The sequence below is a fragment of the Zalophus californianus genome, chromosome X, assembly GCF_009762305.2.
Source record: "Zalophus californianus isolate mZalCal1 chromosome X, mZalCal1.pri.v2, whole genome shotgun sequence".
Lineage (NCBI taxonomy): Eukaryota > Metazoa > Chordata > Mammalia > Carnivora > Otariidae > Zalophus > Zalophus californianus.
Window position 1 is genome coordinate 72,341,964 of NC_045612.1, and position 14,312 is coordinate 72,356,275.

The following is a 14,312-nucleotide window of genomic DNA, read 5'->3' on the forward strand; positions in this document are numbered from 1 at the left end:
ATAAAACAAATGTTAATTCCACTCCCATGTTCATCACTGGTCCCTTCTCTCCCTGCTGCCACAGCCCTAGGCCAGGCTGAATGGATGAAAAGAGGGCCTCTCAAATCACCTTCTTGCCTCCAATCTCCCTCTTTGCAATCCATTTTATCCCCCAAACGCCACCAGATTCCTCATCCCTAAAGCATAGTTTTGATGTGTCATTCTGTCTGAAAAAACAATCAATGGGTTCTACTGCCTCTAGAGCAACATTCTAACTCCTCTGTAGGGAAGATGTTTTTCCTCCAAGGGTGGGGAGCAAGTTGCAGAAATTTTCTCTCTTAGGTGTGGCTGGTCGCTGAGTCTGGGTCCTATAGGAAGGTAGCTCATGAAGTTGCTACATAAGCTGGTCTTCAGGATCGGAAAGAAGATACTTCCAGAACCAACCCCCCCATCCCCCACAGTCATGCTGGCGTTCCCAGGGAAAGAACAAACGAACTCAATCAGGCTGCCACGGTCCAGAGTCCAGAATTCCCACTTACTACTTAGAAAGGCCACTCCCTAAGGGCTAGAATACCCTGAGTAGTCCTCTTCTCGGTTTCGAAGTAGCCGAGAAACACAGCTAAAGTGGCTACGTGAACATGGGAAAACAGTTGTTGCTGTCCACTTCCGTCCTACTTTCCTTCAAACAAAATTCTGATTGAGACTTTGCAAGAACTCTCCTCTCATTCCGTAAGCCCTTACTAGCCTCTTCCTAAGAACTGATTGAATTTGGTGGCTTCACCTGAGGCCACCTCGTAACTGCGGCCCCCAGCCCCCTCCCCCAACGGTTGGTTGCAAGATGGCCCGGGGTTCTGGACCTCCTCACAGCTTCAAAAAGAGCTACAAAGCGCATGCGCTCACCAAATCCTGGGTTTCACTCTGATTGGACAAACCCAAGCCACAGATTTAGCTTGAGCCAATCATTGTGGCCTGGGAGGAGCGGTGCTTTGATTGGCGGCCCGGAAGGGGGAGGGCCCTGGCCATGACCCCGCCTCTTTACCGCAAGAAGGTGACACAAGGATGACACCCCAAAAGGAAGGTGGGGACTTTTGCAGGGATGGGGGAAAACAGATGCTGGAGATGTGAACAACCGTTCTTTACTCACATCTCGCCCAGTGTCATCTCTGTGTGTTTGCCTAATACCGTCCTCTCAGCCTGAAGTGCCCTTCCCTTCAGGGCTGCGCGCCTAAATCTAAGCTGACCTTTCAAGGCTCCCGATTCCCTCTTCCACCCAGCTTCAGTCAGTCCCAAGCTGTCCCAGAGCATTCCCACTTGATTTCCTCATCTTCTTCCGGGACCACAGCACCTACTGGTGGGCCTTGCGTTTGGCAGTCCCTTGGATTTTTGTGGCTCTCACCTCTGAGGCTGTGAGGCCACCTTGGAGAGCACCACGAATTGCAGTCTTTGGGGCTCCCCGCTTGGCCTTCCTGGGGCCCTACCCAGCCAGCAGTGCCTGCTACTGGAGATCCTCGGTATATTTAGTTGAACTGAATAGGATACTTAAGAGAACAAGCTGTTTTCAAACCCCCTCAAATATTTCCAGAAGCATTATTTACACACCTGTGAGTGTGTCCTAATCATCTAGGCGATTCATTAGAAGAATAGGTCCCTTGAGCAAATCTCCAAGCCGGCTGAAGCAGCAGTTTTGTACGTAAGAACAAGAACAAGGGCTAGAGTCAACATCGCAGTTGTGATATCTCCATTTCTGGCCACTCCTACAGCTCAGCAACACCGGTGTGTTCCCAAACTCCTCAAGACTGATCAGGGCCTGGGAGGGATTAACATGTGCACAGTTCTAGAAAGAGGGCTCACCTGGGTAAAAGCGGCCTCTCAAACCTCCTTTAGGGGTGCCCTAGCTCCCAGCTCAGCCTTGCCCATGCCCTGGGGCTTTCTGTGCTTCCCTTCTAGTGTGCTCCCACCTCCAAGCAAAAAAAAAAAAAAAAAAAGAAAAGCAAAACAAAAACTCCTCTTTCGTTTTCTAATTTCTCAGGTGAGGTGGAAAGCTTCTAGGTGCCCACTAGATACTTGAAGTACCTGAAAACCTCTGTGAGGTGGTGTTTATCCAGCCTGGGCTTACACACCTCCAATGACAGAGACCTCAGCGCCTTGTGAGATGGTTCTTTATATTTTTGAATACCTCTGATTATCAGCACATTCTTTCTTTTCTTTTTTTTTTTAAGATTTTATTTATTTATTCATGAGAGAGAGAGAGAGGCAGAGGCAGAGGGAGAAGCAGGCTCCGCATGCAACAGGGAGCCCGATGTGGGACTCGATCCCAGGACTCTGGGATCATGACCCGAGCCGAAGGCAGATGCTCAACCCTTCTGAGCCGCCCAGGCACCCAGCACGTTCTTTCCTATGCCAAGCCAAAACTGCTTCTCTTATTGCTCCTGCCTTGCAGTGTTGTGGGGTCACACACAATGTTTAGAGACAGGTCCTAGATTTGTGTGTGGGTGGGTGTATGAGAAAAAATGAGAGAGACAGACCGAGAGAGAGACACATCAAAAGAGACATGGAGGGAGCTAGCTGGAAGGGCCCACAGAGGGCCCTAGGTCAGTGGTTAAAGTTGTTTTGGCAAAAGTCATTCAGAAGTAATAAACATATTTAGGGGGCACATTTTTCCATTCAAAATGAAGTTGGGACTTGATGGTTGAGTAAATGTGCATTTGCATAATTCCCCTGGGAAAGACCCGCTGAAATAAAAAGGCACCAAAAAGAGATAAGAAGACATCTTCTTTCTGAAACTAGGTACAGGCTACAGAAGCAGAGCATAACCTCGGTATTTTCATATGCAGAATCACTGACACCAAAGTAAAAATGAAGACACCAGGAGAAAAATGCTTAAGCTACCCTACTCCTCTCAAACCTCCCCCCTCCCCATGGGGAAGGCCAGTATGCTGTTTTGTTTTGTTTTTTTCCATTTCCTTTGTTTTCTATTTGTTGTTCTAAGAGCTAGGTTTTCTTTTTTCTTTTCTTTTTCTTCTTTTTATTTATTTATTTTTAAAGATTTTATTTATTCATTTGAGAAAGAGCCAGACAGAGACAGTGAGAGAGGGAACACAAGCAGGGGGAGTGGGAGAGGGAGAAGCAGGCTCCCTGCCGGGCAGGGAGCCCGATGCGGGGCTCCATCCCAGGACCCTGGGATCATGACCTGAGCCGAAGGCAGATGCCTAACGACTGAGCCACCCAGGCGCCCCACATTTATGTATTATTTATATATTCTATTTGTAACCACAAATGTATATGTAACTATAATAAAAAAATTCAACTATATAGAAGTATACAGTTTAAAAGTAAGAGCTCACCATCTTTCTCCCTCCACCCACCCACTTCTACCGCTCTCCCTACATGAAATAATTCATACGGAAGGTTCAAAATTTATTCAACTAGTCCTTCCTGACGATATTTAGGTTGTATCCAGATTATTGCTTTGACAAACACTGCCGTAATGAACGTCCTTGAAATATCATGCTGTGTAATATGTAGATCTGTAGTACAGAGCCCTGAATGTGGACTGCTAGGTCAAAAGCTAAGTGCATGTTATTTAGTGAGTTAGGTTTAGATTTATTTATTAATTCATATAGTTCAAAATATCAGATGTTCAAGAGATTTCACAGTGAAAAGCTGCCACCCATCCTTTTCCCCTCAGCAACTTGGTTCCCCTCCTCAAAAGCAACCGATATTATCATTTTGACTATGTTTCACTTTAGTCAGGCACAAGTGAAACTGGATATTTCTACCCATAAAAATACAACCAGTAGTGGTTTGTGTGCTTTAAATTTGGTAGTTGTTGCCAAACTGTCCTCCAAAGAGATGGTACCTGTTTACATACCGTCAACAGTGTTTGAGGGTACCTGTTTCCCTATCGACAAATTATCAAACTTTATTTCTTTGCTAATCTGATGAAAAATGGTATCTCATTAAATTGTACGTACTTAATTTGTAATATTATGAGTAAAACTCATGTTTACTAAGGCCAGGCCACCATGCCCATCTCCCTCTCCAGATTCTTCCCATGATTCCCCCACCTCTCCAGCCCCACCAGCTCCAATGAGTAGGAAGACACCCTGTTCTTTCACTCCTGCCTCCCCTTGGGCTTTGTCCTCTGTAAGGGCCTCCTAAGCTTCCCTGATGCTCCAGGTGTGATGAGGTGTCCTTCCTCTGTGCCTCCTTTTGTCACGGCACTGGTCGTGTTGCTTTCTGTTTATTTCTATTTTCCTGTCTGCCATCTCCACTAGACGGTGAGGGCTGGGACTGGATCTTTTATCCCTGTATCTCTATTGTTTATCACCTCTACTTCTCTTGTTCCTGTCAGAAAATATGGAATGAATGGATGAATAGATTGCTGGTGGTTGCAGACTGAGGTCACTGGAATGCTGCTGTTCTGTGTGACTGACTGACGAGATTTACCCTCATAAGAGGGTAATACATGTGGAAGGTTGTACTTCAAATCAGTGGTGAAATGGTGGATTAGTCAATAAATGGCTAATTACCATAATGGGGGAATATCAATGTTCAGTCCTTATCTTACACCCAAGTAATTTCCAGGTGGAGATGTTAAATATAGTTAAATAGTGAGAGAAAGCATAAACACCTGAAGGAAAGTATACAGGAATACTGATCCAAACTCAGGATGGGGAATCCCTTCCTAAGCACGACACCAAGGCAGAAACCATAAAGATGATTGATAGGTAGATTCCATTATAATTTTGAACTTCAGCATATGCAAAAAGTCAGAAAATACTTCTTTTTAAATATCCAAATGACATGTGGAAGGACCTATTAAAAATCCATAAGAAAAAGACAAATAGAAAATTAAGTGAAGTTCAGGAACAGGTACTAAAATAGGAATTATTTGTTACTGCATGAATGAAATAGACATGCTAATAAACAGTTAGAGGAATGTCTCCCATACTAGTAACCAACAAAGGGTCAACTAATACGATGTTTTTCATCTAACAAATTAGCAAAGATGATAATTTTCAGTGTTGGCAACCATATGGGAAAATAACACTCTCATACCCTGAGAGTGTAAAGTGGTGCAATTTTTCTGGAGGGCAGTTTAGGAGTATGCATGAAAAGGCTCTTCTTTTGACCTAGATCACTTCTAGAAATCCCAGCAAAAGGAAATAATGAGAAATATAGACAAACATCCAGCTACGAGGATATTACAGTGGCATATTTATAGTGGTGAGAAATTGAAAGCAATCTAAATGTCCAACAAAAGAATAGGATAAATTATGGCACATTCACAGGCACTAAAATGATCATATTGAAGACTGTTTAAGGACATAGGGAGATGCTTATAATGTATTGTTAAATTAAAAAAAAAAAGTAGCTTGAATAGATGCGGCACCTAGGTGGCTCAGTGGGATGGGCATCCAACTCATGATTTCAGCTCAGGTCATGATCTCCGGGTCATGGGACTGAGCCCTGTGTTGGGCTCCACGCTCAGCATGGAGTCAGCTTGGGATTATCTCTTTTTCCCTCTGCCCCCTCCCCACTCCCGTGCTCACTCGCTCTCTTTAAAAGAAGAGTAGCTTGAAGCAATTTTGTTTTTTAAAAAAACCTGTGTCTGTGTTTGTGTAGAAAAAGCCTAGAAGGCAGATACTGGCTGGTCTGAGGCGTCCCTGTGTGCAGGCCTCCTGTCCCCAGGAGGGCACTTGGGGTGAACTCTGGAGGCTTCTACTTTCACACTGAAGCCCAGGAAGCTCTGGCTGTAACAGCTGGGGCAGACAGACCTGGGAGAAGCTCTGCTTCCACTCTGAGACCTACCGGAAGAGGCCAAGTTGCCCCAAAAGTCACAATACACAAAATCAAGGGGTGGTTGCTGCCCCAGCTGATTATGTTGTGTTCTTGGGCTCCTAGATAATGATACTAACAGTAGCTAACATTTACTGGGCACTTCGTATGTATTTTCATTTAATTTTTTTTTTTTTTACTTTTAAAGATTTTACGTATTTATTTGAGAGAGACAAAGATAGCGACAGAGATAGCAAGAGAGAGCCCGAGTGGGGAGGAGAGGGAGAAGCAGGCTCCCCGCGGAGCAGGGAGCCCAATGTAGGACTCGGTCCCAGGACCCTGGGATCATGACCTGAGCTGAAGGCAGAGGCTTAACCGACTGAGCCAGTCAGGCGTCCTGTATTTTCATTTAATGCACTTAACATCCCAAGAGATATCTCTAAGACAGGTATTAATTGTCCCGCATTATGGATGAGGAAACTGAGGCCCAGAAAGACTTGGTGATTTATCCAAGTCACAAAGCTGGAAGTAGATTAGATGAGCTGGGCTTCAGACCCAGATAAATGTACCTTATTTTTGGCTGCTATGGCAAGAGGGGGAGAACATGACAAAGCACAAATGAAAAATAGTAAATGAATGAAACTTGCTTCTGGAATTGGATCCCTTTGGGAACAGTACTCATGGCTTTTGGACATGACATTGCTACAAAATGGAACAGACTGTACATCCCTCATGTCCTGCCAGATCCCACAATGAAGACTCTCTCTTGGTTTGTGCTCTGGGCCTGGTTAGGATCTGGCCTGGGATAACTCTTCCCTCTCCTTCTAGCTGAAGGCAGACCCCGGGGAGGCAGCTGGGACAGGCCCAGTGAGAACTTAAGGGTTCCCAAGACAGGAATAGTTACTTCCCTCATATTCAGGGATAGCTTGTACAGTGGGACTCTGCTGTCTGCTGTCTTTGTTTAGTTGCCACAGAATTCCTTGGGCAGCACCAGCCCCCTCCCCCCAACCCCCCACCCCCACCCCACCGCACGCATCCCAGCAAGGCTCACATCATCCAGGAGTGCCCTCTTCCCCAGATGGGGCCCTTGCCCAACCCATGCCCCATTCCCCAGCCAGCTCACTTTTCCCCCTCAACAGTGCCCCATCCGCATCCAGTACCCCCCTACTTTGTGTGCCGATAACTCTCCAGAATCCCTCCCCTAGCCAGGTGCCCCTCCCTAGCCCTTCCCCCCTTCAAAAGCCAGGAATCCTTCTTTTACCCCATATGAATTTATACTCTATACCAGCCAAGGCCTTGGTCCGTGTCACCAGCCTCTTCCCCATTCCTCACCCAGGCCCACTTCCATAACGCTGGTCCTCAGTCAATACCTGCCCCCTTAGGAGCTGGGCCCCCTTTTCCAGGTAGTCCCTTTTCCCCACGTCATGAGCCTGCCCCAGCAGATTACACCTTCCCCAGCAGAAGCCCTTAACCTGCCTGTAATGTGGAACCTAGCCATGCCTTCTCTCTCAGCCAGGTCCCCTCAACTTGGTCAGGCTCTCTTCATTTACTTATGCCTTCCTCCCCAACTAAGGCCCCTTCCCCAGCCAAGGCCAGCTCCCCAGACGGGCTCCCAACCGCTGCTAGGCAGGCATCCCCTCTACTCACCTCTACCCACCTCTACCCCCTCCCCAGCCGAGCCACATTCCCAGCCAGTATCCCTTTGGCAGCAGCACCCCTTGCCAGGATCCCCTGCCCCAGCTTGTTACCCCTCCTCAGCCTGTGCCCAGCCTTTCCCCTCTTCAGCTGGATCACTTTCCCAAGGAGCTGCCCCTTCGCTGGCCTCTCAGAGCCAGTGCCTCCTCTACTCTCAGCTCTGAATCACGCCTGTCAAGTCCCCTCCCCAGCTCTGTGATCTTTCCCTGCCAGGCCCCATTCACCCCTAGGTGTCCCCATGCTAAGCCCAGTCTCCTTCTCCGGGTAGGAGCTCTTTCCCATCCAGACTCCTCCCCCCAGCCAGGCTCTCTTCACTGAGGGACCTACATCCTCTCCCCCCCCCCCCCCCGTCTAGGCTCATCTTCCCAGGCAAGCCTCCTTCCCAGTAAGGCCCCCTTCCTCAGCCAAGTCCCTTGTCTAGCTTATCCCCCTTCTGTCAGACTGCCTCCGCTTCTTGTCCTATGCCCTCCTTCTCAGCTAGGTCCCTTTCCTCAACCACATGCCCTCCCTCAGCCAGGACCTCTGTCAAGGCACATGCCCTCAGGTCCCCCACCTGCTAGCTCCCCTCTCCTGGCTAGGTCCATTAACCCGCCTATTATCCCATGCCCAGTTCATGTGGTTCTTGGCATCCGAACTTCTCCCACTACCAGATTCCTTTCCTAGCCTCCATGTTCCTCCCTAGGCCGACCTTCCCCTTCCCTCCCAGGCCCTATTCCCCTGCCAGAGCCCCTCCCCACTCAGGCCACCTTTCCCCGCCAAGGTACGGTCACTCCCAGTGCCCCCATTCCAGCCAGTCTCCCATCCTCAGCTTGTGCCACCCGATCACGCTTGTTCTCCCTTTGCAAGACAGGCACGTTCCCACATCTAGGCCCCTTCCTAGTCTATGTCCTCCTCAGCTGATGCCTACTTTCCCAGCCAGATTTCCTTCCCTGGCCAGGCGCCCTTCCCCCAGGCTTCCCCCCTCCCCCTTTAACAGTCAAGAACTCCTTTCTCATCCTTTGCCCCCTAACCCAACTAGGCCTCCTTCCCTTGACCGGCCAATTCCTCCTTCCCTAACCAGCCCCTCCCCCATTATCCCCTTCTTAGCCAGACCTATTTCCCCACCCTATGCCCTGGTCCAGAGCCAGGTTCTCTTGCCCCGCTCTCATGCCCCTCTGCTTATTCCCTCTTCCCCAAGATATTCCTCCTTGCCCCACCAGGCCTACTCTCCAGATAAGCATGCTTTCCCTGCCTGGCCCCATTTGCCCACCTAAGCCTCTGTCCCTAGGCCACCTTTCCCAGCTAGCACCCTAGTGCCTTGTAGCCAGCACCTCCCAGACATCTCCCCAGTCCCAGCTGGGCTCCCTTCTCCTGCCGCGACCGCTTCCACATCATATGGCCCTTCTCAAGCCTCTGTTCCCTCCCTACCTAAGCCCCCTTCTCTGTCTAGGCCCAATTTCCCAGCAAGGGCCCCCTCTGCTGCCTCTGCCCCCTTCGGAGGCAGGTCCCTTTTCCCTTCCCAGGTTGTGTCCCCATCTCAGCCTGGGCCCCCTCTCCAGCTTTGTGCAACCTTCTAAGCCTGGTGGCTCCTTTACCAGCCGGGATCCCTCCTCCATCCAGTCCTCCCATCAGACCCTGTTTCCTAGTCAATGCCTCTTTCCCCAGCAAGGCCCTTTCTCCTTCCAGACCCCCTTCCCAGGCAAGGGTCCCTCCCCTGGATAGGCAGCCTGGCCCAGCCATTCCCCCATTCAACAACCATGGGCCCCTTTACAACATCCAGTATGCCCTTCAGCCAGAACTTCTGCTCTGACGAGTAGACCCTTCACCAGTCTATTCCTCCTTCCAGTGTCTCAGTCCACAGCTAGCCTACTTTCCAGTCTTATTCGGGCCCCCTACCCCGATCCCTTGCCCAGAAAGTGACCTAGTTCCCAGTCAGGTTCCCTTCCCCTCCCTATAAAACCCACCCCAGCTGGGGCCACCTTCTCCTACCAGAAGCCCTTCACCAGCCTAAGCTCCCACCCCTGGCCTGGACCACTTCCCTTGCCAGGAATCCTCCTGCAGCCAGGTCCTCTTTCCCAGCTTGTGCCGCCCTCTCCATCAAGGTCTCCTACCCTAGCCATGGCCCTCTCCCCCACCCAATGCAGCTCACTCCAGTACAGCACCCTTCCCATTTCTGGAGGCCTTCACTAGCCTTTGTCCCTGTCCCCAGTCAGGTCCCCTTTGCCCACCTGTGTCCTATACCCCCTGCAGGTACCCCCCTCTACCCAGGCTCCCTTTACTGCCTATGTCCTGTTCATCAGCTTAGTCCCCTTCCTCAGCCTGTGCCGCTTTCCCCTGCCACATCCCATTCTTCCTTCTAGGCTGACGCCTTCCCCAACTTTCACCCTCCTTCCCAGCCAGGCACCCTTCTATAGACTATGCCTCCCTTCTGGGCCTTGTCTCTCTTCTGCAGCCAGTCTTCTCACCCCTATAAAAGGCCTTCTTCTTACAGTGCACCCCAATCCCTGGTTTCCTCAGGGGCCTCTTCTTCTCAGTCAGCTGGCCAGCTGAACCTTCTCTGACACATATTTACACGGTGAGCTACCTGGCAGGATTTCCCTCTTTGCTGGAAGTGGGAGGTTTTTTTTTTCATGCATAGCAATGTTCTCATTGCTAAACAAAACCATTTCAGGATGTTTTTCCCAGAGTGAAACATCAACTCTGGACAGCCTCTAGATAAAGGTCCTCCCTAAATCCTTTCCTGGGGAACACTCCACTCCAGGCTGCCACCAGGCCAGTCCTCCTCCCCAAAGCCTTATCTGGCTCCCAACTCCCCTCCCTAACCCTCCAGGACTCCTTTGCTGAAGCAGATTCTGGGATACAAACTCTGTACAAACTAAATCAGCTACAGAAAAGTAGAGAACCAGGTATTTTTAAAACTTTTATTTTTAAAACAAGTTACATTTTTTTTTTAATTTTTGAATTTATATATTTTGCTTTAGAACATTTGGCGTGTACAATGGACTTTTTAAATGAAATTAAGTAGCCTCACTGAAACACAGGATCTAAAGATGTGAAAACTTTTAAACTGTTTACTGTAAATCCTTTCATTTTTACTATTCTACCGGAGAACTCAAGATATCAACAAGTCTTGACTATCAACAAAAGTAGAATGCTCACTTTTTTTTTCTGAACTGCTTGAATAAAGTTATACCCTTTCATGTCTCACAGTAAAGAAAACTTACTAGTTCGGGCTTCACCCTTACAGGAAGTTAAGTTGCCCATCAGTGTGTCTCTTTTTGCTTCGTGCCAATTGTAGACAAAATGAAATGGATTACCTACTTGAATAAAGTCATATTCCTTCTTATCTTTAATAAAGGAAATTAACTTGAGATCTTTCACATCTCAGAGTGAACCTTACCTATCAGTTTTTGTAAATTTAGTTTCTATGTTTAGTAGGTGCATTTAATTTCTAAGTTTAACAAACACTCTTATGTAGACTTTAGCAAATCCTAAATAAAGAAAAATAATCGTGAACCACACAAGGTTGTATGAAAACAAACAAAACAAAATACTAGAGGAGCTCTTGTTCATAACTTGAGACATTTCCGGAAGAACCCAGCTGAAGTAAAAAGCAACCCCCCAAAAAACAGCCTGCGATACATTTGTTCCCAAAGAATAAGCAGAAGGCATTCACAAAGCATTTCGATCAGAGAAACTCCACCTTTATCTAAAATCCAATGAATTCACGGGACGATCCTAAGATCCCGAGCTAAACTCTTTTTTCCCCAGTTAGGAATGCATCGAACCAAGTTTCCATTTTGATCTCAAAGGCACGTGGGGCATGACCAATTCTCATCTGCGAGGGAGGCAAAGACCATTGAGGGCAAGAAGCGGTTAACATTTAGCCAACCTACTCCCCTCAGGTAGTACAGTTCAGATCTTTCCCTTGTCCCGAGTCTCCCCCACTCCAGCCCCCCCAAGCAATGAATGGGTGAGAGAAGGGGCTAGAACCGCCAGGTAAGAAAGCGTGGCCGTGGGGGAATGGGGCGGAGAAGAGTGGTGGTGGTGGTGGCGGCGCGCGGGCGGGCGGGCGGGCGGGCGGGGAATGACTTTCTAGTAAAACGAAGCAAGACAAAACCGAGAAAACCGAAGGAAAAAAACGGAGCCTACTGACGAGACGCGGCGGCGGCGGCCTTGAAGGGTCTCACCGAGCTGTAGTGCTCGCCGAGGTTGCAGGCGTAGCGCAGGTAGACGAGGGTGAGCGGCTTCCTGCTGTACTCCACCCCGATGACGACGGCAGGCAAATCGGCCTGGATCACCTCGATGGGGGTCTGCAGGACGTGCGACAGGGCCCTCAGCTCGAGCTGGCCTCCCCACGACGGGCTGAGCACGATGTTGTCACAGTAGCTCAAGAAATCTTGGCGACTGTAGGCGTCGCCGGTGTCGGGGTCGCGGAAGAAGGGCAGGAAGTCGTCCACGTGCTTGCGCATGTAATTGGCGGTGCGTTTCCGCAGGCTCTCCACCGTCACGGAGAACACCAGCTGGTCTTGGATGGCGCGATACATGCAGTGGCCGTCGACCGGCATATCCTTCAGCTCCAGATTCTTGGACCGTAAGATGGCGGCGAGCTTCTCCTCCTCATCGCGGCGGAAGCTGGCCAGCTGCTCCATCTCGGCCTCGGCCATCCTCTCCTGGCGCACTCTCTCGAGGGCCGCCCTTCTTTCACGCCTTCTCTGTGCCCTCGACTGGCGGGGAGGCTGGTTCTCAAGATTCATCTTGGAGAGATCTTCGGTGACGGAGTCGAGGTTGCCGTCACCAGGGAAACTCTCTCGGAACGTCTCCAGCTCCTGCTGGTGCTTCTGCTCCATCTCGGCCTCGAGGCGGGCCACGTCTAGGAGCAACTGCTTTCTTCTCTTCTTGTCGCTCTTGGGCACCGAGTTCTTCATGCCCTGGATGCGGGCCTGCAGCTCTTTCCTCTCGCGGTGGTGGCGTCGTATTATCCGCTGTGGCTCACTCTGAGAATCTTCCATGACGTTTAACGGCAGGTGAGCCTCGAAGATGGGTGGCAGCTGAAGTACCGCCTACGGTTCAGACTAACAGCTCAAACCCCGGAACAAGCTGCGAGTCCTCAACCTCCCCTTGCCGCTGCGCTCGGCTCAGGCTCAAGTCATCCGGCGGTTGCCCTCACCCTATTCACGGCCCTCTTTGCCATTGGCCACTGTCTCTACACGGCTACGCCCCCTCGCAAACGCCTGGCACTACGATTGGCTGTTGGGAGACCCTAAATACACCCCCAGCGGACCCCGTAGCAACGGTTGCCTTCGATTTTAGAGGGGTTTGAAGCCCGCATGTAAAACTTCGGCTTTGAATAGGGGCGCCTGGGTGGCTCAGTTAGTTGGTCCGGCAACTGCCTTCGGCTCAGGTCATGATCCTGGAGTCCCGGGATCGAGTCCCACATCGGGCTCCCTGCTCGGCGGAGAGTCTGCTTCTCCCTCTGACCCTCCTCCCTCTCAGGGTCTCTCTCATTCTCTCTCTCGCAAATAAATAAAAATCTTGAAAAAAAAAAAAACTTCGACTTTGAATATTATGTGTAGCAATCAGTCTGGTAGAATCGTTCATGGACTCAGTCCCTACTTCATTTCCAAACCTGAACACAATACAGACACTGGTCATGCTTGAGACTCACATAACAAATACTGTACCACCAGCTAAATGTGCTCTGACGATGGACTTCCCATTACTCCTAGTGTTCAGGGGGCAAGGCGCCTTTCTCGTTTTTCATGTGCCCTGACTGGTGAACCTTTACATTTCCTAATGTGCCTGGGAACACAGAGTCCTTTCAGGTTAGGTCTTACACTAATTTAAGTGTAAGATCTCAGTGTAAGAAGGCAAGAGCCACTCTTCTGAAACTCATTCCCTGCAACTAAGCAGACTCTATGGCCTTTGCTAACAGAATGCAACTACCCTAAACTCTTCTCCTCCTGAGTTCCCGGCTTTCAAAATGGGCTCCGTAGGATGCCCGTGAAACACAACAGCTGTCATCCATCGAGCCAGTTCCTTCTGTTTATTTTGAATCTCTAAAAATTCTAAAACATAAAATAAAATATAAAATAAATACAAGCCCTAAGCTCTTCCAAATATGCTCTCATCCTGCCCCACTCTGCTCATCTGTATCTTGAGTTCCCAAACAGGAAGGCCCTTGAGACACCCTGCCCCCCCCCACATCTTATTACAAATGAGGAAAGTGGACATTTGTCCAAGCTGTTGCATATCTTAAACTTCACTCCTTTTTATTGCTAAGTAGTAGTCCATGATATGGATACATTGTAGTTTGTTTAGCCATTCACCTGTTGAAGACCTCTGGCTTGTTCCGGGTTTGGGGTTATTATGAATAAACTTGCTATAAACATTCGTGTATAGGTTTTTGTGTGAACAAAAGTCTTCATTTCTCTGGGAAAAATGCCCAAGAGTGCAATTGCTGGGTCATATTATAAGCGTATTTTAGTTTGTTCAGAAATGATTTGCCCTAGTGGCTGTACCATTGTACAGTCCCACCAGCAGTGTATGAGGGATCCAGTTTCTCTGCATCCTCACCAGCATTTGGTGGTGTCACTATTTTCAATTTTAGCCATTCTGATGCATGTGTAGTGACATCTCACTGTGGTTTTAACTTGTATTTCCCTAGTGGCTAAACATGTTCATTTTTGCATGTGCTCTCTTGCCATCTATGCCACATCCTCTTGGGTAAAATGTTTCTGTCATTTGCCCATTTTACAGTTGGACTGTTTTTTTGCAGTTGAGTTTTGAGAGTTCTTTATATATCATAGATACTTGTTCTTTGTTGGATATGTGCTCTGCAAATATGTTCTATCACACCGTGACTTGTCTTTTCCATC

General features: G+C 49.0%; 1 protein-coding gene across 2 annotated transcripts; it reads right to left on the reverse strand.

The window, feature by feature from the left end:
- Positions 1-10,428: 10,428 nt before the first annotated feature.
- OTUD6A (OTU deubiquitinase 6A) lies at positions 10,429-12,566 on the reverse strand. Of its 2 annotated transcripts, none has more exons than XM_027608641.2 (2): positions 11,625-12,566; positions 10,429-11,272 (listed from the first exon to the last, which is right to left on the reverse strand). In XM_027608641.2, the coding sequence occupies exons 1-2, from the start codon at positions 12,444-12,446 to the stop codon at positions 11,186-11,188; spliced, it is 909 nt and encodes a 302-aa protein (XP_027464442.1). In that variant the 5' UTR covers positions 12,447-12,566; the 3' UTR covers positions 10,429-11,185. The 2 variants fall into 2 exon arrangements, with proteins under 2 accessions (XP_027464442.1, XP_027464443.1); XM_027608642.2 differs by having other exon boundaries at positions 11,163-11,272; positions 11,587-12,566.
- Between the last annotated feature and the right edge of the window lie 1,746 nt (positions 12,567-14,312).